This window comes from Rhea americana, unplaced genomic scaffold, assembly GCF_003343005.1.
Source record: "Rhea americana isolate MKP2758 unplaced genomic scaffold, rheAme1 scaffold_21, whole genome shotgun sequence".
NCBI classification, from domain to species: Eukaryota; Metazoa; Chordata; class Aves; order Rheiformes; family Rheidae; genus Rhea; species Rhea americana.
This window is the reverse complement of record NW_028186258.1, coordinates 2,143,600-2,171,575: the sequence shown is the minus strand read 5'-3', so window position 1 is coordinate 2,171,575 and position 27,976 is coordinate 2,143,600. Positions and strand designations below refer to the sequence as shown.

Genomic DNA, 27,976 nt, shown 5'->3' with positions numbered 1-27,976 from the left:
AAGGAGGGCACACATAGAAAGCCCTCGGGAGAAGCTTCTTAGAAGACAGCCCAAGGGCTTGTAATACTGGACACGAAAAGACAGACTGAGGAGTTAACAGAAAGCATTAAAACACAACTGCTCCTCTGAAATTGGAAAATAGCTGTGTTATGGCTCTTGATATAGGAAATTTGCAAATGCCAGGAGGCTGACACCTCTACCAGAGCGCGGGAGTCCAGTGCAGCCTCAATGCACGGACCACAGAGCCTCGGTCTCATCTAGATGGCCAAGCAGCAACCAATCTGAAGTTAGCATCTCAGTAAAGCCCATGTGGGAACCTGTTCTTCACAACATCAGCAAGCCAGAAGATGCTGGACGAGTTCTCCATCCCAGAAAGGTGGAGGGGGTGGGGAGGGAAGGGAAGTAGTTAGGACTTGAGTTGAGAGTCTCTGAATCAAGAACAAATCCCTTTGCATCTGTGCACTTGTTGTTCCATCAGCAACTTCAAGACAGAGAAAGGCCCTCGTGTCCCAGCTCTTGTGTCACTAGCACAGGCAGGAAACACCCATAATGATGCAACACTACTTTCAAACTACAATGTTTTCCAGCACAGCTTGGGTGTGCATATTGTCTCTAATACGGTGCCTTCCTCTGTGGGCCCATCAGATCTCTCTTTCCAAAATCCCCCATTTTAGTTCATTTTACACAAAGCCCAGATGTTCCCTAAACACTAGGAGAGTATCCAGTCTTACCCCACTCCAGGGCTCCCCATCATTCACAACTGAGGGTGGGTTACCCTCTGGTAAAGGCTGCAAAGACTCAGGCTCCAGCGAACGCATGGTCCCATCTTCTGATACCTGTGACTTCTCTGTGAGCTTGTCGATTCCTGTGTTCAACAGGGAAGAAGTTTAGAAGCACAAGTGAGTTAAATATGCTTAAAAGTTCAGTGTTCTTTTCTGCCCTGCATTACACAGGCACCCTGTGCAACTGCTGACATCTGAAATGCTTTCCTGTCACCAGGGAAAGCAAGGATTAGCCTTGATCTCACCACCCCAAAGGAGCTGGTTTGTCTCTGGGAAAACACTCCCTGCTGTAACAGGAACACAAATTCACAAGGATATAGTTAAACTGAGGCAAGAGGTCAGAACTGGGACAAAAGGCCACGTGAACACTCTTAGTCTGAGAGGAGAGAAGCTCACTGCGCTTTACTTACACCTGACTGATCAGCTTGGGCAAGCTCTACCTGAAACTAAGACTGAAGAGCAATGTGTCATTCATAGTTGAAAGCTCCTAATCTCTCTCACACCCAATGAAAGGGCGAGTCCCTGCTGTATCTCACAAACAACCCTCTCTCATGTTATAAAGATAAACTAAGGCTGACCTGGAGTAGCCACCAAACTTGTCTTCAACGTTCCTGGTTCAGCAGGAGCAGCAGGCCGCGACCCCTCCATGGAGACCCCATCCTGAGAGTTGGTGCGAGAAATAGGCTCAGGAGTTTTCTTCTTGCGCTGCAGACCTTTCTGGATGGACTGCGAGTCCGTAGGCAGGTTGGCCAGCTGGTGAAATACATTCCGCTTGCGGATAACAGCATAGACCAAATTTGAGTTCCCTGGGAACCACGGCAACAAAATGAGCAAAGAAGAAACAAAGAGCCCTGGCAATGTATTCTAAGTCAATGGGAACATGATAACGCTAAGCATGATGGTGAAGATTCTGCAAGCTCCGAGAACCATGCTTCCACCCATAAAGGCAATGGCACATGGGAAAAAGAGCAGAGTCGTGTGTCCTCTTACCCATTACAAAGCAATACAAGAAATTCTGAAATCCTTCCTAAACTGGAAGACACATGACTGGAAAAAAGGCTTAGAAAGTGACATTCAAACTTCCAAGAAGAAAAGGGACAGTTTAAACTCCATTAGTACATGCTTCAGAGGAAAAGGTTGCCACTCGAGACTCAACATTCCTCCATCTTCAACAAAGAGCTCGGGGCACTCCTCCCAAGGAGGAATAGGCTTGAAATGGGGGGGGCGGGGGGAAAGGAGGGGGTGAAATTCTTGCCATCTGTAAGGTGAGGTGGCAGGAAACAGAATGAAACTGTACCCTAAAATAAACTACAAGCCACAGCCACAAAGGCTGTATTAAGATCTGGCAACCACCACTTCCTAGTTGTCCATTAGAGAAGTAGAATGGCTCCTTGCTTGCAGTTTTAAAGCATAATATTGAATTTTGAGCAAGGAGAAGTAAGAGCTCCCAGCAGGCTAAGGGACCTCACACTCTATTTCCAAGACTGTCATGCTTTCAAGAGGGAAAGGATAAGGCATTTGCAGGAAACACTGGAAGTGCTGAAACTTTGTTCAGACAGGGCTGTTTGACCTTCACCTGCAGAGACTGCCAGAGCAGAGCTGAGAAGCACTTAAAACATTTAACAAGATGGAAGTTGTTTTGTTCCCTCACCTACAAAGCTGAGCAATGTGAGCAGTTTCACAGCAGCACCCAGTCAGTTACAACTTGAGCATTAGTGAGCACTGAACTTCCCCAACACTTCCCATCTACCCATCTCAAGTCTTATCTTCTGGTCTACAGGAGGTAGAGGCTACGCTGATAACTAGCTGCCATTTCATTTTGCTCTAATCCAGCCTGTCTGGGTCAGAACTCAACACTGGATATTCTTCCTAACTAGCTTCTCAATCCTAGACAAGTCTCTATACAGCTGGTTTCTGCACTTCTCCCTCTCTCTCATCAGTTTGGATTTCTCTGAACTTCAGTCTCACGCTCTGTTAGAATACATCAGTAAAAAGCCACTAAATAGAGAAGCCAGTCTCTTACCATCAAACTGGTACTGAATGATGTTGTTGAAAACTTCTAGCAAGAAGAAAACAAGATGGTGGTTCTGGACAGCAGAGAACAGGAACCAGGTGGTGGAGAAAGCTTCCAGGAGATGTAGCAACTTGTTAGCAGCCACCATGGAGAGAGACTTCAGGTATGGAGACACTAAGGATGGCAGAGAAATGAAAACCAGAGAAATAATCCAGGGACAACGTTACTAAAAATGCCCCTCTTACTGCCTGCCCATCCTCCACTTTCAGGAAAGCCTCACAGAGTATCTGAGCTCAGTGGGGTTCCACAGAAACTTTTCCAGATATGAGAAAGGTTAAACAGGGCTACCATCTAACAAAAGCAGGCTCTTCCATTTTTAAAATCTTATTGTGCAGTTTTAGACTAGGAACATTTTGTTTGATGCATTCGCTAAAAGGCCCGCACAACCCGAATCACCCAGACACCCACTAGACTCAGAGGAGGCCACTGGCACTGCAGGGAGGTGGCACTCCCTGCTGGAAAGGGACAGCACTGCCACCATCCTCACCAGGTTGCATGGGCTATGGCCACCCCAGAGGGGCTCCGGGGATCCCTCTGTCCCCCTCGCTGACCTGCCTGTCTAAGCCCAAGCACCACTCCTGCAGGCAGAGCTCATCTTGAGCAGGCACCTCCAGCCTTGAGGGTCCCCATTTCCAGCAGCGGCCTCTGGGGCAGAATGCTAAGGGGCAGAAGTAGAAGCGGCCCCAGGGAGGAGAGTGAAAGCAGACAGAGCTGACCCCTCTACAGGCTGTTTCACACTGCATAGCCAGGCACTTACCATTCACAACGATGGTCAGCAGGCAGTCAAAGAGAGGCTGTAGCCGCTGGTGCCCGCTGGTTATAATCTTGTGAAAGACCTAGAGCAAGGAAGGATTTCTTGAACAAGGGGAGTGCCAGTACCCTGCTGAAAGCACCTTCTCGACCAAAACCCGTGCCACCTCCACACTAATCACTTCCTGACACCATTCCTTCCCAGGCAGGGCCCTGCATACTGCACAATTACACAGGTGGGAAAGGTTGCTCTCACTGCAGACTTGCGCTCCAGGAGTGCAAGCTTTCATTTCCTAGGAATCCTTTAGGAATGTGATTAGGACTCTACAATATCACAAAGAGAAACCAACTGTGAGTTGTTCCAGAGTGCACAGATAGTCTGATTAGCTCCCCCCCAACACACACACACCAGGAAGTAAGAACTATCCTCTTCATCTCTAATGGGTGTTGACTCTGAATCCTAATGATAGCTGCTTGAAATGCCAAGGAGCTAATGATTTCATATTTGATTTTAGTACAAACATCCAGCTCAAATATTTGTCCCACATTTCTGAACTACACCCTCAGACATGGAAAGACAACTGCCCCACAACCAGTTCAGACACTTCCAACCTTGCCCTTCCCCTCTCTGGTAGGTATTCCCTTAGAGGAAGCCTGCAGCATAATGGGAATATAGGGATGATCTAAAATTAATGGAAAGTAATAGCAAAACAGATAGCACCAAAAATAGTCCTGGTGGGTGGATTTCCTTCTACTCCTTCTAATGGGAATCTCCTTCTGGAGGCTTATCAGAAGCTGCTGAGAATTTCTGGTCTGAAACAAGCATTGACATGCCAGGAGAGCTGCTACCTGCAGCAGGCACTGCCAGCTGCAGGGCTCTGTTTGTTGACACTGCTATGACACTCAGCACTACTGACTTAGAATGAATGAAAACTTGCAGCAGCCCAAAGCTGTGGGGCAGAGCTTGGCATCACTGCTGCCCCCACTCTGACAGATGTGCTTCACACAACCCTAGTTACACTGGCAATGCAACATAACTCTTGCCTTCCCCACCTGTAAATCAGGCCCACCAGAGACCCATCACTCATCCCTCCCACCCCAGACCCTCCTTTAGGTATCAGTCCAACACCATCTCAAATCATGTTCTTTGGGATCATTTGTATGACATGTCCCCTGACAGACATCACCTCAGACTAACAGGAGGCAAAGATCCCACTAGCACTCGGATGTATCTCACATACTTCCTAGCTACTTGGTGGACTTGCAACCTAGGCAGGACCAATATACTGAAGGAAGAGGAAGAAAAGTTGTTGGCGGGGTATGAAAGAGGAATGAGAAGGGACAGAAGAGGAGTGCTAATGCTGTACTCACTATGATGAGCAGATCCGCATGGGTCCCTGTGAAGACAGGGATGTCCATAGGCACTCGCACAGAATACGGCTTGTTCAGTCGAACACCAAAGTTACGCTCCCCACTGAGGAGTAGGAGGATAAACACCCCAATATGCATCAAGCCCACTCGTGCTGCGGAAACAAAGACATTGCGGTGAAGTCTGTGGGCTCCTGGAAAGATGAGGCTGGCACAGAGGAGAAATAAGAAACACTATGACTGAAAGAGAAATTGCATAGACCAGGGCATCCTTATAAGGGGCATCTCACACAGAGCTCTCTCCACCTCCAGTACCACCATCTGTCTTGAGCATGTTTATAAAGTCAGTACAACGTAAGTCTCACACGGATTATGCTTTTCTTCATTAAAAGTTCTTGATGTAGAATCAACATCCTAGTGGGAAAGATTTGACTTCTCCTCCTACCACTCAGCGATGGAGTTATGCCTGATTTACACCCAGGCAAGAGCAAGTCACTCATTTCTTCCTCTTCACTGTTTTAGACCTAAGGACTTGAACAGGTTAGTATGTGCTAAGGATCTCTCTTCCCCTCTGCTATGGTACAGATCATGTCCTGCTTCTAGCCCACTACAAAATTTAACATTCAGCTAACTGAAACACTCCACTTGCTTCATGCCTGTAGATAACTACGAATATGCATTCAAACCACAATTACAACTGAACAGCAGAGAGGAAGCATCTTAAAAGCATTCTAGCTTAACTACTAAACACAGATGGCCCCAGCTGTTGAAAATAACCAACTTACACTGGTCTGCTCTGGCATCGTTGAGAAAATACAAGATTGGGACAAGGATGTCAAGAACATCACTGCTCTTCAGCACAAAGAAGAGGAATTTCTGGAAGAAAGGGGAGGATTTCAGACAACTACAAGCATATTTGGTTTTCTCCACTATCCACAGGACTCAAGGCAAGGTAGCTTTAACCTAACCAGTCTCTTAAGGCTGTTAGAAAGGCTGGTACAGACACCAGCCTTTTATTTCCATGTTACTTGAAGAGTTATTTTAACACTTGCTCCTGCATCTACTTCAGGCACTGATCTTTAGGAGCTACGACCCCTCTCACAAGCTCTCCCTGGGGCCAGGCCCCACAGCCCACCTGGGAAAGAAAGCACAGCTGACCCTAGTACCACAGATTTCCTGTAAACCCTTCTGTGGATTGCACAAGCCTTTGCCAGGACTTGATCTAGCCAGAGCCACATCAAGCTCTTGGCAACAGGCAAGGAGAGGTAAAGCTCAACAATAAGCAGACCCACACCTTGTTGAAGTCACAGAGTTTCCAGAAGAGGACAAGGAGCTCCTGATGGAATTGGATCTTCTTGGCAGAGTTTGGCAGGTAGGTCTGGACAAGAGGGTTTGATAACAAGCGGGCCACTCCTTTCAGGATGAACTGGAAATCCTGTTGACAGACCAGAAAAAACTGTGGTGGGCCCAGGGCAAGCGCAATCAATATGAAGCCAGACAGGAAGCAGTTCATGACACAAGCACTTTACCTCTTCTCGGTGTATTCTCGAGAGATAATTCACAAATAGATTGTCTGGTCCTGGAGGCTGCATTTAAAGAAAATGAATAAAATGCTTATTGGCAACAGGACAGATTCAGGCAGTCAAGCTTAGCCACTGGCTTTGGCAGCTGATGTCTCTCACTTCAGCTTTCTTCTCTGAATAATCCAGTTTTAAACTGGAATTAATCCAGAAAACAGGGTACCTCAAGGGACTGGTAAAGTTAAGGGCTTTTTGCTTACATGATACCGATTCAAAACACTGATCAAAATCAAGTGGTTTGGTCATTCGTGGCTCTTTAATGTCCTATAGGACTGGGCTAGAGCACTTGACAGCAGAGAAATACACATAAGGGTCAGTTCTGCCACCAAGCAGATAAGAGACTTCAGACTGCAAGGAAGAGGAGTGTGGCTGGGCTCTACAGGTCAACATTCAATGCAAGATGACATAAAACCACCACAGAGAGAGGCATTCAGGAGAGCTGCACAGAAAGGTCCCGGTGTCACTCACATCCACATCATCCATGGCTGTGCCAGTGGTAGTGCCATCCACAGTGGGACTCGAACTAGTGGAGCTGTCATAGTCCAAGGTGACAATCAGCACCTGGGCTGCCTCCTCCACCAGGGGTTCACGGTAGTCGGAGAAGAGCAGATGATTGTACGGAATGCCATACCCCACCGGGTCGTAGGCGCAGACAATGTTCAGGAGCGAGGTGAAGAGCGGGAGCGCATGTCTAGGGAGGAGGAAACGTTCTCAGGAAGCAGGAGCAGTGAGCAAAAGGCAATGCCTTAGGGAGAGAAAGGAAGGGCCAAGCTCACATTTCAAACACAGCAGGACAGAGGGAGGGCAGCAAATCATGATTGCAGGTACACAGGTACAGCAGGTACAGACAGACTCCAGCTAGCTCAAGTCTGCAGACAGACTAGCTCAGCACACAACAAAGGGGCAGCAGAGCTGCTGAGCTGAGCAAAAGCAAAGTCTGTGCAGCACCATGCCAAACATGCAGCTGTACAGACTGCTTCTCCACTGCTCCAGTCCTGTGGACTTCTCAACTCAGCTCTGTGCTCGGCAACTGCAACAGTTTGGCCCTGCTCTATTACACCTTCACAGCGGGTCTCATATTTGAACACGCTTCAGGTCTGTAAGAATTACTTGGAGGAGTTTGGGTATTGCTCCATCTTTGTGACAAAACACCAGCATCTTTTCTAATTCAGCTAACCTATTAGGGCCCAGAACTGAGCAACACAGAAATGAGAGCCAATGCTGCATCTCCTGGCTGGGTTCCTGGCCTGCACTGAAAGGAAAGGGGAGGTGAAAGAGGTGCAGTTGCCTCTTCATGGATTCTGTCCAACCATCTGGAAAAGGAGACAGGACCTCAAAGCTCTCTAGACTTTGGAAAACTAAGTTGGCTGCCTCTAGCCAGGACTATGTTGCCCTAGATGGGTAAATGTCACCTGGGGAGCTGACAGTCCCAGAGAGGACAACGTCACTAGAGGGCAGCATTCCCCCGCCACAGAGCACCAGAAGACACCCCACTCTGCAGTGTTGCACCAGCATCCACGCCGGGGAACAGAGACCTGCACAACAAGGACCAGTCCTTCATCAGACCCTGTTGAGCACTGTGCTCATATCCCTCCCTTTGCTGCCGAGGAACAGTTTTCAATAAGGAAAGAGGCTAATGGTAAGGTAAAACAAAGCCAAAGAAAAAGGACAAGGAAAGCCACCATGCATTGACAAGAGCCCCTGGATATTGGAGGGAGCAAGTACTAATGTCACCCATTGCCAATGTCCTCCCTGGGAGGCATATGGAGATACTTCTCCCTCTGGCACTCAGCATCTCACCCTCTACTCTCACCTGTTCTCAGTAGAGCAGAAGAACTGCACCCAAGGGTTGGCATTGCTGCAGTCCGAGGAGGGAGGCAAATACATAGCCTCAGAGAAACAAGTCAAAAGAAGCTTAAGCAGCTCTGTCCTGAAAGAAGGGGAAAAAAGGCCAAGTCTTGGAGTCATCTAGGAGCAGGGACAGGGCACAGGCGGCACAATCATTTACCACAACAACCCTTAAGGAAGGCTCAGTCCCAGCTACACAGTACTTCCAGTAGATACCTGGATATCCAGTTTAATTTCTGAAGCAATACTGCTGTCTCTGACCCAAAACATTAAGCAGAATTGCTACTTTATGAAAAAGAAATACAGCACAGAGTTCCCGGCCTGTTTCAAAGCAGCAACGTTTTACCAGCTCCCATTGCTTCTTGCAGTGGGATCTGGGAGTTGGAGTGTCTGCAATCTAAGAGTAAGACTGGAATTTCTTTGCGCTGCTAACCCTGTTGACTCTGAAAGGAGCAAGTAGAAAAACCCTTGGAAATCACTGATATCCTGAGGAGCAGAGAGAAACCACCTCCCACAGCTCCCTCTCTCCCAAGTCCAGCCTATTTCCATTCTGCCCTTGCTGATCCTCTTACCTGTTCAAGTCATGGATGTAGCTGGGCTGTGGAGAATGCGCAAAGCCCACGCCAGCCTCCCAGATGTACTCACAGCTGTCAATGGAGTGGATATCCTCTGCTGTATCCTACGGGAAGAAGGAGGAGGTCAGAGTTCAGGAGACAGGAGCAGAATTTGACAGTCCTAGTGGCATCCAAGGCAGCTCAGCCCCTCTCCTTAGCAATGGCAAAAAAAAAAAAAAAAAAAAAAAAAAAAAAAAACAGCAGATGAGCATCCAGACATCAGGCTATACACACCAGGGTCAGCCAGTGAGTACCACAGAGGGAGGACCTGTCATCTTCAACACATGCTGAGCACCTTTGCTGGATGAAGCCCTTTCTCTAGCATGCCAAGGAGCAATGCTAGGTGTCTCTGCTGGGAAGAGTCACCTGACACCAAGAGATCCAGCTCCTCGCAGGACTCCCAATTGCTTTGCAGCCTGAGGAGATGAACCCCAGCAGCTTACCCTTCTCCTTTCTCGTGGTCAGTCAGGTCAGGTTTGAAGCAGCTTAGAGGATACAAACAGGCACTGAAAATCACCTGCTTCTACCCCACGAATAGCCGGGAGCAAAGGCCCACATGAATGTACTCACATCGAGGACACTTGGCACAATTTGACTGTTTTTTCAGAGGTTTAATTAAGTAAACTCTCCTGCCTGTCTTTCTTCCTCTCCACACTCAGGAAAAGCAGCTCAGAGGACTGTGTTCCTAATTGCTTTGGTTTCCCATTGCACAACCTCCCTTCATTCCAAAAAGGCACTGACCTCAGGACAGTGGGGCTCAAGAGCAGCTAAGATGCACTTAGTGCCCCAACCATGACTGCCACAAACCAGCGTGTCAACAGCAGCTACTGCTGAGACAGGAGCAACTGCACCTCCTCCACAATCCAGGCTTTTCCTGCCTTCCAACTCACCTCCTACAGATAGTTTGGAGCTTGCCTGCAATCAGATTTCTCACCCAGTCCCTCACAACAACTCTCTGAAACTGGAGTGCCCCAGATCTCCCCCACAATTAAATCTTCAACATCATTTGTCAGGCACAGACCTCATGGAAAGAAATGCAATTATACCCATATACCTATTTCTACCATGTGCAAGAGAACATGAATATTAGGAGGAGACAGCTCCTAACAGACAGTTACTAGGCATCTTTATAGCACTTGCCCAGGCCTAAAGCAGCAAGTGTTGATGCATTCAAAGAGCCCAGCTTTTGCAGGTAAATGATACAATACACAGGCACAGGCTTCCCATGACAGAGGAATGCCCAATCTCTAGCCATAGTTCCAGAACTGATTTAAGAGGAGAGCAAACAGCAAAAGAGTACCAGTCACTGCCAGGTCTCTCTTCTGCCCATTCATCCTAGCAGTCACTCTTCCTCCTTTCTCAGCTCTGCTTCAGCAACCATCAACCACCATTTGTGGCTCTGGGGCTATATGTAGTTCTGCCATGAGCATGAGGTGGCTCTACCCATCTCTCCCCCCTTAACCAGCAGTCAGACCCAAGAGCACAGGTCAGACCAAATGTGGAGAGGAAAACAACAAGGCACAGGCCACAGATGCTACAAGCAACAGACAAAAAGGATCACAGAGCATCCACCATTCCACTGCCTAATTCAACTTGCCCAAAGCCCTGGAAAGTCAGGCTGGCTGTTGACAGAAGAAAAGTCACAGGTGCTGTGGGGGGCTTTCCCATCTGTTTCAGCCATACTCCCACCTACCCTGAGCATATGCATAGCTCTCATCCCACCTTGCTCCTTCATCCCCAGGTGAAGGATTTCAACTATTTCCACCATCCAGATAAATAAAGCCAACTATTCAATACTCAAGTTTGTCAAGGAATTTTGCCATCAAAGTACACAGTGGTTTAGCCTCTCTCTCTCTAAGAAGAAGGAAAAAAAAAAAAGCCAGACACACAAAAAGCACTTAACCTCATAGCTATACAAAAAAGAAGGGCTGCCCAATTTTGTTTATAGACTGGACCTACAATAAATACACATGGCAGGGGCCACGAGGTGAGGGAGAGGGAGTGAGAGATGGGGAGATACCTAAGAATCAGTCTTTAGCACTGGTAGGATATCCCTGCTTCAGAGAACTCCTCTGAAGTAAAGACAGACCACAGAGATCAGGATACATTTGCCTTTGCTGCAGCAATAGGAAGAGGGTGAGGAGGTGGAAAGACACAGCAGAGGTTGTTTACTCATTTATGTCACAGCACTTGTAATCAGGAAACAGAGCTGCTTCCATCCCTAGGCTGCACCACGTGCCAGTGGAAACGAGGTACTAAAGGTCTATGCTCTCCAGGGAGCAACGGAAGAGCAGTTGTTTGCCAGTACAATCACATTTTCCCAGGAGGTGAGCTGTAATGCCACAGGTAAGTGACAGCCACTCCAGTTAGGATTCACTTAGCTGTCCCAAAACACTTTGCTCCTGTGGCTCTCCCCAGCCTGTTCCATGCTCACAGCAGTATCTCAAGCAGGGCAAAGCACAAAGAAGCTTCCTGTATCAACATACATTTGTGTCTGCTCACTTTGCCACAGGCTCCCTTTGTTCCCCCAAGAGAGGCATTTTTAATAGTTTCTTTGATGTAGGAATCCCCCAGACCGACCTCCAAAGAACTCAAGAGTTTACCTTTGATAGCCTCCAACCAGACAAGACACAAAAGCTCTGAACACAAAGCATAAAGACATAATAATGCTTTTATTTCCACTGCTTTTTCTCTTTGTAGGTTCTCAATAGATTTTACAAGTACAGGTTATCCTGCTGCTTTGATGTCCTATCATTTACCTTTAGCACAAGGGCCCTGGCTTTAGTCATAGACTTGGTTAAAATGATGATGGATTGTTTTAAATCAAATATCTGCTGTAGAAGGTACAAATGGCATAAAGTCAAACTAAAATGTCAAAGAGTGTTAATTCCTACGTGCTCAAACTCAATGACACAGTATTCTCCTGTCTGCCCATTTGCAGGAATCTGCTCAGGTCTTCTAGGGTGCCCTCCATCTTCTACCTCTATGCAGATAATCTTGTGATCCAACTTACCACTGTGCTCTTCCGGTGGCTCTGCACAGTGAAATCAGGACAGAAGAGCAGATCTGCAACAGCAAGGAGCAATGATTCAGCCAGCGGCCGGGCATTTTCATCATCTTCATCCCCCTAAAAGTGAGAAATGTGGAAGAGTATTGTCAATCCAGGATTAGAGAAGAGCACACAGTAACAGTAGTATAACACAGCCAGAGAAAGTACACCCCCCATGAACACACAGGAAGGCAAGAACTCTCAAAGGGACAGGCAGGAAAAAAAAACACACAAAATTCACCCAGTAGAGACAAGGAATCTCCCTGGGAGGCAATGACTAAGTGGGAAACAAGCTCTCTAATGAGACCAATCAAACTGAACAGGTGAGGATCCCAGGCCTAGAGATGCTGGGAAGAAGAGCTGCACTGGACCTTGCCACATGGAGAATCATAGAATCAGTAAGGCTGGAAGGGACCTCTGGAGATCATCTAGTCCAGCCTCCTGAAGTTTGGCTTATTGAAGACAAAAGGAAAGGAAGTTAGTTACAGAGAAGAGACATAAAAGAAAATGAGGAAGGTGCTTTGGAAGGCACACAGGAGTTGGGGATAGGAAGAAGCCAGATAGCAGTGCAAAGAAGCATAAAACCTCTCAAAGGCCAGGGCGGGCTGCCCAGAACTGAAGGGGACAGAACAGGACAGGCAGCAGGTGCCATGCTCAGCAAGGGCCGCCTCAGCCTGCCATGGCAGCACCAGTACGGCAGCAGAGGGGGTTTTGCTGTCTACAGCATTCAAACCCGCACTGCACAATTGTGCTTGGCTCATGCATACTTACTCCTCTGCAGCTGTTGCCAAGGGAAACCTCTTCTGGCCCTGCCTGCCAAAGAGCAACCAGGATGCACGGCCTTCCCCAGCACATGCTGCTGCGGGAGGGAAAGGCAGGGACTAGGAATGGCAGGGGCTTATCTATCTCAGCCAGGCCTCTGTCAGCCTGCACATGACACGCGGCTCTAAAATCACAGCAGGCAGCTAAGGAGATAATAGCCTGTGTGGCTCCGACATCTGTCGGGAAAAGCACTGTCAAACAGATCCCGTATGTAAGGAGACGCCCAGAGACAACAGTCGGAGCCAGCAGGCAGCAAGGATGCTTTTACTTGGGCTGGAAATTGAAAGAGAAGCATTATGGTCCAAGAGGACTTCTTTTTAAAAAAAAAAAAATAAATAAAAAAATAAAAAAATAAAAGGTCTACACTAACATAGCCTCAGCTTCCAGGAAAAATCCCTGCAGGCTCTGGATACCAAAATATCTAAGATAGGTGGCACATAAGAAGCCAATAGATCTGTACCCAGTTGGGAAGGCATCCCATTCCCCAGAGATCTCTGGACGGTTTTCCATCTTTCAAGAACTGTTACCCTTTCTCTTCCTAAACACAGCAACGCACACACACACAAATACAGTCCTTGTCTAAGTCCAGCATCCCTGCTTCGGAGCCAGCACTCATTCACACTCATGCTCCCTTCAGCCCCTTACAGGAGGGAGCAGCCAACCTTACAGCTGCTTCTGTACCTTGAATCACAACAGCCCTGCTAACATCCGGGAGTCACGACGCACTGGGAGAGCTCCCATTCCAGCAGGATGCGGCTGAGCCAGATTGGTGGCGACCCCACCACTCTAAGGCTAAGAAACTCTCTCCTCTAGCTACTGAACAAAGTGGAAACAGTGGTAAAAGCAGCCTGGCTGGCTCAGAGCACCAAGCATCCTGCTTTCCTCCCCAAAACAGGCTGGATTCAGCTTCTCTCTTGTCTAGCCTCTGGGGCACCCCCCAGCCCCTACCGGGATGAAAGGGTGGCCAAACACCCTCCCCATCTCACAGATCATATAACAGAGAGAACAGCTAGCAAACACTTCCCTTTCCATCACCCAGACCTTCCCCTTGAAGTGGCCTCAGGCAAAAGAGATAAGAGCTGACAGGCAGAGACTGGCACTGGCACAAGGTTCATGCTGTACCTGCCACTGCTGATCCCTGTTAGCCCTCCCTCAAAACAGTGCAGTCCACGTTAAGCGAGCAGAACTACCCTCTTCAGCACAGAGCTCAGCCACACTGGCCTGCACACCCAAACTCATAGCACAGAGCTCTCTACGTAGGACAAGACAGCTGCTGAGGGAACAAGCAGGCAAATAAGTATTTCTGGCTTAACAACTGTTTTTACAGCACTATTTCTCCCATCTGCAGAAGATCCCAAAGCACTTACCCATGACACACGGAGATTCAAAGTGCCATTGTGCCCACTCTCCAGAGACAAAAAAAGCAGGGAGGTTTAGAGATTCCCCTAATGTTATACACATCAGCAAGAGAGCCGGAAACAGTCCTCAGTTCCTTAATTCTTTAATCACTCCTGGTCAGTTGTGGGCTTCACCTACCAAGCTAGGCCCCAGTTAAAACCACGTCACTCTGCTCCTAAACAGAGTATTGAGTCACAATGTGATGCCAAGAGCCTCTCCAGCACTATTCACACTACTCACATACTACTCTTACGGCTGCACCCAAGCGAAAACCAGGGGATGCAGCAGCCTGTGCTAAACAAAGTAGCTGAAGGTGAGAGGAAAAGCAGCAAGAATCAAAGGGAGGAAACTAGCTTAGGAGATACCATCTAGTTTCTAATCAAACAGGCACTACTGGAATAAGGTGCCCCCAGAAGCATATAGGGTCTCCCCCTGCAACCTCCCCCTCACTCTCCAGAAAGAAGAATAAATGCCAAGAGACAGACCCCTCCTCGGCCAGCCCCAGGGACAGTTGACCAGAAGAAGCCTCTCCAATCTGGATCCTCGAAGATGTAGGGCAGGATACGTGTGAGGAGCCGGCAGCAATTCAAGACAATTTGCCTCTCTTTCTCCGTGTGGCAGCCGCTCTCTGCTCCCTGCACCAGCTTCTCCACAGCCTAAGGGAAACAAAACCAAGGCAAGTAGCATTAGCCTGGAGACATGTGAGCAAGAGCTGGGCAGGCCTGATGTGCTCTTGACATCATGACATAGAATTAAGTTGTCTTCCCCAGATTCAGTAGTAAAGTCTCTCTGTTGCTGTTTGGAAAACTGCAGAAATAGAGCTAATAATCTTAAATGGACCCTCTTGAATTTCTGCTCCCGTGCTGCAAGATTGCTCACATGCTGGGGTGTGCCACACAGCACGTGTTGGGTCATGCGAGACAGAGGGCCACAGCACCGCTGGAGCGTCCCTTCTCACAGGCTCCTTCCATGACAGCACGCACCACAAAGAGCGGATTAAACAGTCACATCACACGCATGAGACTCGGGCCAGGACTGAGGCAGCAGCCTTGCACTGCATGATGTGAGGCACCAGCCGGGGACAATTACATGGAAACACAAAGCTCGACACATCCGTATGTGCCCTCATGATTACAGCAGGAACCTCTCCTGACTCAGCAGGTGGGAGCAAAGATGCTGCCTCCATGGATAAGAATAAGGGCTCCAGAAGAGTCTGTCAAGGCCCAGCTCCCTGCTATACTGCAGCACAGGAGGGTGGCAGCCCAGGTTTCCCCGCCTCAGCCTGTGAATAGGGCTGTTGCCCTGGAAAGAGCTTCTGCGCTGAGTCTCCACAGTCCATTTGATCAATATTGAAACTGCCAAGGGAGGCAAGCACCTGGCTTTTATTTTTTTTTTTTTTTAATAAAAGGTATGTGGGTCTCGCCAGAGGGCGACCACAGTGCCAGGAGGCAAAGATAGAAGCCTGTAACCAGACAGGAAAAGGAGACCTCCTTTCCCCCTGTACCTGCACACATTTCCTCCTAATCCTTGATCCTGAGGGGGTAGAGAGAGGGAATGAAAGCTGAAACATTTACTAAGGATTTACCTTGAATTGTAGCTTTTTAATTCATGGGACCATGTGTCCCTGCTTATTTTCATAGCAGACTGTCTGGGTCACTGACTCTGCTAGTTTACGTCACTGCCTTAATGAGTGTTTAAGTGCTGTTTGTGTATTCTCAGTCTATCCATGCACTGCTCTGTGACTGCACTTAAATATTTCTGGGGGCACGCTCGTGCACAGCAGAGATATAGATGGAGCCTCCAGAACGACTGCAACTGACACTTCAGCCATGCTGCTGTGCTTTCCACAAACGTGCAGAACTGCTAAGCCCAGCACCACGCTGCACGGGGCGCAAGTCAGTGCCCTCAGACTGGCAACAGCGCTGCAGGAATCTGCAGGCCTTTCTGCCCTGACATACTAAGATCTAGGGCTCCTGGATGAACAGCCCTGACGTGACCAGGTTTCCCAACACATCTGTTTCCAATAGGGAGAACAGCCCACATTTTAGTCTTATTTTGGGGGGAAAGAGGACACAGGGTTTTTTGTTGTTGTTGTTTTTTAAGCAGTTAGCATAGGTCTGAGCCCTTCTCAGTTCCCAAGCTGCTAATTGCCAGAGCCCAGCACTAGGGAATGACCACTTCATTTTTCTTCATTTTTATATTCTTCCTCAGGCATTCACTACAAGAGTCTGTGCGAAGCAAGACACTTAGTCAGAGTGACCTTCACTATGATTCAGCAGTGCCCTTTTGCATTTTGTAGGACAGGAAAGAAAAACAGGACAGCAAAAGCCATTTGAAAATTGCCAAATAACATTCTGCATGTTTCCAACACTCCATATTCAAGGCTAATCTTTGTATGACTCAAATCAAGAGTACTATCAACACCTTCATTTTCCCAGGCAGAGTAAGTCTCCTCAGACTGTTCCCTCAGCAGCCTAAGACATCACTCACTAGCTTGGCCACTAGCTTGCCGGTTCTGGCAGAGTGGGAAATACAAGTCAATGTCCCTTGCACTCCATGAGGATGTGGCAATACCAGAAGCAGCACAAGGGACATGCTGACATAACAGAAGGAGGAAGACAAGGCTTAAGACTTCCTTCGGTTTCATCCAGGGACTTTTACAGTGACAAACTGCACAGTCCTATGCAGTTTAGGAGTTTGGAGGAGAACTAATACACAATGAGGAGAGTTAGATGCAGACAGGGAAACAGATGCACCAGCCGCACCATATAAATACAGTTTTGGTACAAGGTTCCCAAAGCTTAAAGAAGTTAACATTTCAGGCAAGATTCAAGGGTGCAAGATGAGATGCAGTTCAGGGATGAGAAAAAAAGCTCTAAACTGAGCAAATGCCAGCTGTAGTCTGTGGTAAACCAAGAGAGGAAGAGCTGAGAGTTATCATGAGGAGACAGAGACAAGCCAGCACAGAGTGTGGTGGAAGGAAATAAACTGGTACCTGCCACCACACTCAAAACCAATGTGCCACCCTCACCCAGCGGGCATGCCTGCCAGTCAAGCAAGAAGCCAGGGCTTGGCAAGCATACCTGGAGTGCCAGTAGCCACCACCACAACCCCTAGTCTAACTCTGCTTAGCGGGACATCTTAAAGTTTCTAATCCAGACATAAGAGGGTCGTGGGTGCCACAGGACTCTTGGCCCAGGGTCAGTCCCCCTCCATCAGCAGAGTACCAAGGAAGAAGAAGGTGATCTCCTTACCTTGTAACACAAAGTAGCCAAGTTTGAAGGGGATTCTTCTCTCACTGCTCGGATCTCTGCAGCTGGTACGAGGGCAAATACATCCTGCACTGAAGTGGCTGTATCTGCCCAGAACTGGTCCCAAAAAGCATCATCTGTTGCCTCCACAGGCTGTAGAAAGACAAATAGCAGTTAGAGACACAGACCTCCTCTTCTGTTAGGTCTAAACATCATAATGACTGGCTCAGGCCTGGGCCACCCCAGCATCAGCAGTACACATAAGAGGATAAATGAGAAAACATACTGGCACTGGTTTTATAGCTTGACACCTCTGTTACCAGAGCTTTGGCTGATTTGACCTCTCAAATGGAGTATTCCCTCCACAATGGGGGTGACCAGCAAGACATTCCCATGATGAGCTGCATCAGACTGGGACTCTCCAAGTCTTTCAAAAGTCAGAACATACACAAGGCCGCCTGCTTGTCTGCAACGTAGGACATGTGCAACAAAGTCTTTTCCAATGCAGATGGGTCAGGCTGCTGTCACACATCCTGTCTCCTTCAGAGCATGCCAAGGATGCCCCAGGCATGTGCTGGAGTTGCTCTGCTGTAACCAACGCTTCAGAGAATACCCCTGACTTCAGAGTCAGGGATATCTCACGTTTGGGTACGAACAGACACCCGGAACTGACAGACCCACCCCACAGTGCTTACAGTTGCAGCAGAATTGATTTTTCTGAATCAAATATTTATGGGGAACTGGATTCAGTGCAGCTGGTCCCTGCCAAGGCTTTGCTCTTAAAAAAAGGCACTAAATGTGCAAGTCAAAGGGGGAAATGGAAATAGAAGGCTTAGATACCAAAAAAGCAATCTAATTCCTTTCAGGCCCACCGCCTGAGAAGCCCATACCCCTGTGTCTGGGAACGTACCTCTCTCTGGTACTCTTGCTGGCTCTGCTGCTGCAGACATCCTCCTCTCTTACTTGTGCCACTGTCTCCTTCCCATAGTATGAGAACAAGTATAATGTCACTCCCCCAGAGGTAAAAAAGCCAATAGTGTTTCTTTTAGCAAAAAGGCATCTCTATTACACAACATCTCAGGCATCCAAAGCCAGGGAGCTCTGAACTATCAGGAAAGACTTAACTTTTCAGCCAGCCTAAAAATGAGCATGGCTTTTCCCATCTAAATGCTCGGATTTGTCAAGAAATAGGTAGTGCCCAAACACAGGTTGGGATTGTTCATCCAGCCCAAGAGTCCTCCCATAAGGGTAACAGGAGCCTTCCTGTGTATTTATGCCACCCAGTGTGAGAAAGATGGGTCCACAAGTTCACTCAGAAGAGGAAAATGGAAGCATTTCCAAAGGGATTTCCCTGGCCCTGCCAAGGCATGCTCAGCACATCAAAACACCAGTCCGAACACCCTCAACTGCCTGGCCAAGACAAGAGGTAACCTCCTGCCACTGACGTGCAACAACTCAAAAGCAAACAGTAGCTCTTGCTAGCCGCGATAATCAGCACTGTGGGCACGTCTATCACATCAAATGGGAAGGGGACAAAAACACGAGCATGTGTTTAATTTAAACTGTTCTTGCCCACCCCCCAGCTCCAGTGTAGTAGGCAGAAAGCTCATCCAGCTCTGTGATACGTTTCTAAGTGCGGCCAAGACTCAGCTCCAGGGAGAAGAGCTCACTCTCAGCTCTGGCACTGAGAAGCACTGGCTTTCCCCCTCGGGAAGAGGAAACACCTGCTGAATTAACAGCCGTAAGCTGCAAGCAGGTGATGCGTCACTATCACCCCAAGGCCAGAAAGTGAGAGGAGCAGGCAGGCTGCCCCCAAACTGGTATGGCTGGTTACTGCCCTACAGCTCCGTTCCTCAACACTCCAGGGCTATGAGGTTGCATATTGCTTGTCCTCTTCCTTCCCACCACGCAATGAATCAGCCCAAGCTGCTCCCCAGTCCTTAAGCAAAAAGGAAAACACACTGTTTAAGTATGTTCTTAAACACTGTTCTAGTGCTGAAACCCTCTTCATTTTATCATCTAAATTATGAGACAAGGTCCCCCAGATTTCTTTTCAAGGGAAGAGGGACTTTTTTCAAAGGATCCAAGTGCACAGCTCCACAGAGGAGATCTGCAGGAGCAGCCAGGCACTTAAGAGCCCGGTTTTCAGGAGAACTCAGCTCCCGGCACATGAGTGAAATGTGCTTTTCCAGAATCTGAACCAGAAACAAACTTTCCTGCAAATTACACTCCTCCAAGAGAGCCAAATATTTAGAAATCCAACCTATGTAATGCACAAATACCGTACACTTCCTACACCACCTTTCACATCGTATACCACAACCGCATGGATAATTGCCACATGTACCTCCTGGCTGCCCGCCACAGCCGCTCCCACTGGCAACAGCGAGCAGCAATTGCTGCTAATTGGAGATCATGCATAAATAATGGCTTCACCCTCATCTGAAGGGGAAGGAGAAAGCTATTTCTCTCCAGCGTGCACAGATCCCTTTACCTACCATTAGCATGCAGCCTCTTCAGAGGTTGAACACAGCTGCTATTTTACACGAGGTAACAACAGTTCAGATGGAGTGAAGAGCACTGTGCCTCAAAAAAATTACATGGAGAGGGAGAGAGAGGGAGAGAGGCTTAACAGCATTTACGCAAGCTGCAACACTGGATCCTGCAGCTATATTAACATCATGCCTGCCATCTTAGCAAGCAGATTACACTGAAACATCAGTTCTTCCATTTCTAATAGCTGCCGCGAGTCAGTTCCTCATCCAACAGATGGTATCCCTTTTGTACAATCCTGGGACACGGATTCAGTACCGACTGAGTCACTCACATCCCTGCAGCCTCTGGATTTTAATTAATAGTCTAGCATCATGAAGCTACTCAATCTATGTAACACTCGTCTTCTTGACGGAACATTACTGTATTTTTTTTTATGTTGATTGTACTTCGCACATCAAGTCTTTGGGGAATCTAAATACCCATTTGCTCACACTGAGTGCATCCAACACCCTTTACCTAGCTCACAAAGAAGGAAAGAAATCTAGAAGAAGATCTGTTCACCTGTCATGGATATCTTCACTATGAACCTTTACCAAGGTTTAGATACAAGTGCTGGTACTGTACATGCTGCAGGAATGAATCCTACAGCGCTGCAGCTTCACAAGGAGCTGAATCCTCATCAGCAATATTGTGAGCTAGGGCCACTTCAGATCCTCTGGGTCAGCACAGATGTGTCCTCTCTTGGCAGCAGAGCTGCAGCACACAGAAAAGAGCAAGCCAGATGCACCTCCAAAACACTGCACAGGAGCAACTCTGCACCAGGTATGCAATAAGAATGAAGACTTCCTTGTTGCAGCAATAAGCAAGGGACTAGTAACTCAACTCTCCTCTGGAAACACAACTGGGATATCTGAAGAGCAAATGAAAGCTGCTGAAGTTAACACACCAGCTGGCAGAGACAAACGAGCTGCTGCCCAAACCAGTATCTCCACACAGAAGGGAGGGAAAAGCAAACACAGCTTGGTTGCTGACACCACCGCAGGCACACTTGTGATGTGATATCTCAGAGGGGGCAAGGAAGGTAACTATTTTTACCTATAGTTCACCTAGGCAAAGTGTAAAAACCTCTGATTGTATGCTGACCACACAGAGGCAGAACTGGTCCTGTGGAGCACCTCCAGTCATTATGTCCCCAAAGTTGTAAACTCCAGGTTTGGGGTTCTTTGAAACACACCATACTGTAGGAATCAGAAAAGGAAGCCAGTTAGATTTTCAAGCATCTCCCCAGTTACTGAGCAGAGAATCACAGCCCCAAACAAGCAATCCCTAGACAGGATATGTCAAAGGAAACGGGAAAAGAGTTGAGCTGACAACATCCCATAAACAGGAAAAGGTCGCAAGGCACAGCCTGCTCCCCTAATTTGTTACTGTCCTCAACCAAAAACTATTACCTTCACTTTTTCCTTCAGACACAATCCCTAACAAACTCAAGCACAGCGGATGCATATTTGCAACCTCCTCCCAACTAAGAACTCTCTGTACTTACACTGAATGCCTATTCCCAGCAATCCCTCCAACTGGTCCTTACCACAGGCTGATCTTAAACCACCTCTAAAGTTGCAGCAAACCGTCAGCAAAGAATCAAGGCTGCGTGCAGTCGCTCGTCTTGCTCATTGTGTTCACCCTTGGCTTCCAGCTAACACCCCAAACAAACATCCCAGCAGTCCAGATTGCATAGCATTTGGGGCAGAGACTCTCCTTGTCCTGTCACCAGACAGGAGAGCAGGGCCTTAGTCCCCAAACAGGGTTTCTAGCCACACTACTACAGAAATTCAGATAATATGTAACAGCAGTGTGCTCCTTTCTACCCAAATGAGGCAGAACTATGGGGTGTAATGACCACAGAGTCATTCATGCAGCACTTAATTGAGTTCTAAGAAGTCTGGCAACTCTCTGTGCCCAGCTGATTAGTTTGAGGCCATTCATGGACATTTAACAACCTGTTTTGGAGCCACTATGCACAAGGAAAGTCTCAGCATAGATTTATTCAAGATGTTAACAAGTAGCAACATTTGATCCTCAAGGCCAAGGCCAGCAGCTCCATGCAGGTTTCAGAGTAAAAGTGAGCTTTTCTGTAAGATCTTTGCAGTCAGCAAAGGAATACCAAGGCAAGACTCCGAATCAGTTTTTTTCCACCAGTTTTCTGCTCTCACAGCAGGGGTAGCATTGCACACTGTTGAAAAGGGGAACTAGAAAATGGGATTTGTTGAAATCTGGCAGGAAAAGCCTAGGATAAAAGTCAGCTGTGTAAAGTGTTGTCTTAAGAGCAAAACTGTAACTAACAAGTTTGCTTTTGATCAAGCCAATAAACTTGAATACTTGAATCAAGTTTGAATACTTTCAAGAATAGGCTACTCAGAAACTGATCTCTGTCTAGTCTTAAGATGCACTTTCACTATGCTCAAATTAACAACCTGCTGTGATATTTCAGCTGCACATCAGGGAGCAAGAAAGGGCTGGAGTTTGTATCCCTATTGTTTGATCCTTCCTGTCTGTTTAAAAGCAGAGGCACAACTAGCATTAAACTGGAGCAAGCTGGTTCACAAGGTCTGGTATTTCATATCTTCCAATCAGTTGCTTGCTGAAATTGTTTAATCACCAACTGACTGAGAAAAGAAAGCACATGTTTCCCTAGCAATTAATAGGCTCCCAACTTCAGTTTCCTGCTCTGCTGCCGACTCGGTGCCATACTCACAGCATGTTTCACTTTATCCGTTACATAGCCAACATTTTCATAGGTACTTCTTCAGGTGGCCATAAACATTCACAGTGGTAAAGCACACAAGGATCCTCAGAAAAAATGTGAGCTTACTTTATTATTAAAAGAGCCTTATAAATTTAAAGTGTAATGTAATATACATATCATATAAAAATCTTCAACTCCATTTCTCCATGTGTGATTATCACTATACATCTGTAGCATATGCAGATACCTTCTGTCAGCTATTACCGCCATCTTTTATCATTGAAGTCATTCTGAAGTGATTTTTCATTTTTAATGCTGTTATAGCTTCATAGTTTCTCTTGCAACTTAAAAAAAAAAAAAAAAAAAAACACACACACAACACAGTGAAGTCATTTCATTCTTGTCCATACTTGGTTTGGCTTTCAAGTTCTGGGCTCCACATACAAGTACTGAAGTGCAGTGTTCCTTACACATCATTTTTTAATGTCCACGTGGGAAAACTTGTACTTTTTAACTGACAGAAGTCTGGAGGCTTAAGATCTTCTTTTTCAGAAAACCTAACTTCAGTGTTAACTCTGGGCTTTCATCAGTGAGTGAACACTGCTTTCTGCTCTTGCACTTCTGTCCATCAAAGCCTTTGGAAACACTGCACAGGGCATTGCTAAGCTCAGGTTTCATGATACCAGTGATTTGACGAAAATCTATTCGTCCTGCAACCTGATGTCAGAGTAGAAGGCTGTAAAAGACAAGACATGCTGCTGAGAAAGCGATGTATATTTTGAGCACATCAGTTTGGAGCCAGGATCTAACTCTGCCCATTATCTCAGTTTGGTGTGAATCCAGGGACTCACAGGCTGGGAGGTTACGTGGAGGTGGCTGCTGGTAGGAGCTCAGGAGATTTCAGGGGAGTCCAGTCACACATCCTGCACAAGCAAACACCAGTGCCCTTCTAAGGTATGCAAATATGGGAGCGCCAACACTCCACCCTTTTTCCACGTGGCAGATAGTCTCACCTAGACCACAAAGACCAGTCAAAAATGAAGCTTTTTCCTCCTCCCTTTGCTCGGAGCCCCACTGTGTTCTTTCACCGCATATGTCAATAAACCAGCTGGGGGAGGGGGCACTCTTATCCCGCCTGGCAGTATGACAGATTACACCATCCTGAATTTTCTTTGTGAAGAGCAGACTTGAAAGATCCCTTTAGTTAACCGATGCACTGAGAAACAGACGCTTGATTCCTCCTCCCCATTTCATTTTATAAGCACATTTGCTAGTGGAGGAAGGAGAATCCAAAGGTGAAGGTGCTCTGAATTCTGGCATCCAAAAGAGACTTTGGAAGAATTCCCTCTAACGCTAATTTGTCTACTTCTCTTCTTGCCTAGGGACATTGTGGAACATCCACAATAGGATATTTTTAAGAAGTTCACAAAAGACATTCCTGAGGGCTGTAAATACAACTGATGCTACTTTAGAAAGTAGGAACATGATTTCTCAAAGGCTCTTCCAGCCCTGCTTTCTATGACGCATTTCTCAGTCCAAACCTTTGCCTCATGAGATTTCACAGATTTTTCTCTCGTCACCTGCCACCCCTTCGCATTCATCTCTTTTCCTTCTGACCTCATCCTCCTACCATTACATCACTTTCTGCCATCAACCCCAAGCTGTCTTCGTTGCCACAGCTCCCTCACCACCACCGGTGGCTCAGAACACGAGTTCTCCGCCGTGGGACCAAATTACTTAAGACACGGTTTCTCAGCAGGACACAACCACTCTGCCCACGCCACTTTGCTGCCAGTACGCTGCTCTTACTGGGCTCCCAGTTTAAGGGAAGAACTGAGATGGTTTCTAGTATAAGAGCAAAACCTGTTAGACCTCCAGGCAAACACCCTCCTTATCCATAATCCTGACTTCATTTAACTCCCGTTCAGCCTACAGAAACGGAGTGATGCTTTCACAGGTCACAGATGGGAACTGTTTCTGCTGCAAAAAGCTCCCTCCCGCGAGCCGGCTGGCGCCGAGGCCCGAGCTTCGCCCGGCCGCCGCCGCCACGAGCGCGCCAGGCCTCCGGGGCCAAGCAGAACGCCGTGGGGAAACGCGGACCGCCATGGGCCAGGGCCGCAGCACCCGGGCAGCGCGAGGCATCCCCTGCTCCGGGCCTGGCCGTCACCTCCGTCTTCGCCGCCCAGCCGAGCGGGCCGGGAGCGCGGCGGCTGCCCCGCGTGCGAGGCGCCCGCGGCCTCCACGCTCACCTGCGCCCGCGGCGCCGCGCAGGGCGCTAATAATAAAGATAAGAAATATAGCGACGGTGTCGTGGCGGGGCGGGCCGAGCTCGGGGCCAGGCTGCGGCGGACAGCAGGCCGACAGCGCTGGGGAGAGGGGCTCCCCGCGCCTCAGGGCAGCTCCCGACATGGCGGCCCCCCCTCCTTCCCCACTCCCGACATGGCGGCCCCCCCTTTCCCCCCCTCCCGACATGGCGGCTCTCACCTGGGTCTTGGTGGTGAGCTGGATCACCGCCTTCCTGAAGTTGAGCTTGGAGTCGGCGCTGCCCATGGCGCGGCGCGGCGGGCTGCGCCCAGGCACCGCGGCGGCGGCCTCGGCAGGGCCGGCCCTCGGCGGCGCTTTATGCCGCCTCCTGCTGCCCCGCCGCCATCCCCGCTTCCCCGCGCCGGCGGCTCTCCCTCCCCTCCCGCCTGTCAAACCCGGCCGCGCAGATGCCGCCCCGGCCCTCCCTCATCCCTTCCTCCTCCTCCTCCTCCCCTCCCGCCGGCGGCTCCTCCTCTCGCAGCCCGGCTCCCAGCCCTCCTTCCCCGGCCGCCGCCCGCCCCTCTCCCCCTTCGCCTCCCCGCCCCCCCTCCTCCTCCTCCTCGCCGTCTCCTCCCTCTTTCGCTCCCTCCCCTCAGCATCCCGCCTGCCCGCCCCGCGCCCCTTCCCTCGCCTTCGCCCATCGCTCCTTTCCCCCCCCCGCCGCTCCTTCCCCTCGGGCCCCCGCCGGGACCCGCCGCCGAGCGCGGACCTCGCCCCCGCCCGCCAGCCGCCGCCCCCCCTCCGGCTGCCCCCAGCCGGCTCCTGCCTCCCCCCTTTCCCCGGCATTTCCCCCCCGCTGCGGCTTTTGTCTTGCGTTCCCCAGCGCCCGCGGTGAGCTGCCGCCAGGGACGAGGCCCGCCGGGGCACGGGCTTTGCGCGCCGAGCAGCTCGGGGGGCTGCGGGCGGCCGGGCGGGTCCCCTCGGCGCCGCTGAACCGCGTTTCAGCTCCGCCGCCTGCGTTTCTCTGGAGGAAACGAGGTAATTCCGACCGTTCTGCAGAGAAAGCACCGCGCCGGCTGCCCCGCGCGGCCGGCTGCGGGAGCCCTCATTCGCGGGCATACGGCCTGTGCGGTAACGAGCCGCGTTTGATTATCTCGGGGTGACGGGTCAGACCTGAGACGTTCTTGGAAAATCTTCGGGAAAAGTTATTTTTTGCAGAGTCCTATATCACTGACTTTTGCTGCCAGACAACCAGGACTTTTTGCATCCTGGGCTTCACTCATTCACTATGGCTGTGCTGTGCAGATGAATGATGATAAGCAATAGCTAGAAACAGAATACTTTTCACAGACAGTTATATTTCACAGTTAAGATTTTCCCATTTCTTTATTAAAAATGCTCAGAACAGCTTGCAGCCATATAGAGATGGCTTTCTCCCAGACATGCTGAAAGTGCTTCATTGACCCTCATTAGCTGAGTTACAAATGCTGGCCTGCAGCTCCATTAAGGCAGAATACTTTCAAGGTAGTCACTGAATTTTGGGAGTACCTGGATAAAGATAGAGAAGTCTATCTATCTAGAAGACTAGACAAATCACCTAAAATTCCTCTGGTTTTCCCTGCATTATTTCTCTCCTGTGTCGCTGTACACAAGGGCTGACTCCTAGCATTTGCTTTTAATCATTCATGGGCTCTTTGCTGCCTGTCACTGTTGGATTGGCCAGAGTTTTCTGACACACATTGCTTCTTTTCTGGATGCACAATCTGCTGCTCTTGCATAAACATCTTGTGTTGCCTTTTCTGTAGGCACCAATACAGCGTAACGCAATCAAATGTAGATCTAGAGAGTTTCATCACACAGCAGGCAAAAAAATTCTAAACCCACTGGCACATGAGTTACTTTGTACCTTAGAGTCTCTCACAGATTCCAGGGTTAACAAGGACAAATGTACCACTTTGGACCAAATTCCACACCAGCAAACATGAGCAAATCCACTTTCATTAATCCTTATTTCTTTGGACTGAAAAGCAAGCACCAAAATCCCAAGTCTTTTCTGAACCTGCCTGTATATAACAAACACAACTCCTCCAATGCCTCCTCCAAACTACAAATCCTGATTTCCCTCAGTTTTAAACTCCTTCCGTCTTTCAAAAAGGGAGGGGAAAAAAAAAGCCGGGAGATCTTGTGTTCAAACCTAGGAGAGAAGCTGGTATCAGAAGCAGTGATTTCTCATTATGGTACAAATGTAGAGGCCAGGGAAGAGCTAGAGAAGAGGCAACATTGAGGTGATACTGTGAGGTAGTTTATATGGGGTTCCCCCTTTACACCCGCACCTAGAGAGATTAGGAAAACACTCAACTGCAGGAGCAATGTATCCAAGCAGGCTAAGGCAGGGAAGCAACAACCTCCCCACTGAAGGATCCCAAGAAGAGGAGGCTGCTGGTTGCCCAAAGTTACTGAGAAGGCCACGACAAGGCCAGGACACCCTCTGCATCCCAACAGGCTCTGGCAGGAGTTCCCTTCCCAGTTGCCTTCCCTGGAGATGCAGCCAGACCCCCGGGGCAGCAAGGGATTATAGCAGGGGAGGGCTGCCAAGCAGCCCCCCCCCTTCTCCTCGCAGCCAACCCCCCCCGGCCCCGCAGCAGCCGGGGGGAGCCGGCCCCGGACCCCCTGCCCGCCCCGCTGGCGGCGGCGGGGCTGGGCGGAGAGGAGGAGGAGGAAGAGGAGGAGGAGGCCGGCCTCGCCTCCCCCTTCCCTCTCGCCGGTTTTCCTTGCAGCATTTCCATGCTAGAGGTCTCCACCGAGCTGCGGAGAGAGGAGCTGCCTGGCTGCGCCGGGCCCTCTTCCTTTGTGCATCCCCCCGGCCGCCAGCGAGCCGAGCCCCCCGCCCGGGCCCCGCTAAACCCCGGCGGCGCCGGCGCCGGCCCCGCGGGCAGCGGGCAGCCGCCGCCCGG

At 49.1% G+C, this 27,976-nt stretch overlaps 1 protein-coding gene across 1 annotated transcript in view; it reads right to left on the bottom strand.

The window, feature by feature from the left end:
• HID1 (HID1 domain containing) overlaps nt 1–25,472 on the bottom strand; it is a 31,633-nt gene extending 6,161 nt beyond the window's left edge. The window contains exons 1-15 of the mRNA XM_085304553.1: nt 25,263–25,472; nt 17,540–17,689; nt 14,771–14,941; nt 12,030–12,143; nt 8,975–9,081; nt 8,368–8,484; nt 7,023–7,245; nt 6,504–6,560; nt 6,269–6,409; nt 5,760–5,850; nt 4,978–5,129; nt 3,614–3,692; nt 2,806–2,970; nt 1,361–1,588; nt 732–865 (exon numbers count right to left, since the gene is read on the bottom strand). Coding sequence (XP_085160679.1) covers nt 732–865; nt 1,361–1,588; nt 2,806–2,970; nt 3,614–3,692; nt 4,978–5,129; nt 5,760–5,850; nt 6,269–6,409; nt 6,504–6,560; nt 7,023–7,245; nt 8,368–8,484; nt 8,975–9,081; nt 12,030–12,143; nt 14,771–14,941; nt 17,540–17,689; nt 25,263–25,328 — 1,995 coding nt within the window. The 5' untranslated portion in view covers nt 25,329–25,472. The remainder of the gene's footprint in view (nt 1–731; nt 866–1,360; nt 1,589–2,805; nt 2,971–3,613; nt 3,693–4,977; nt 5,130–5,759; nt 5,851–6,268; nt 6,410–6,503; nt 6,561–7,022; nt 7,246–8,367; nt 8,485–8,974; nt 9,082–12,029; nt 12,144–14,770; nt 14,942–17,539; nt 17,690–25,262) is intronic.
• Between the last annotated feature and the right edge of the window lie 2,504 nt (nt 25,473–27,976).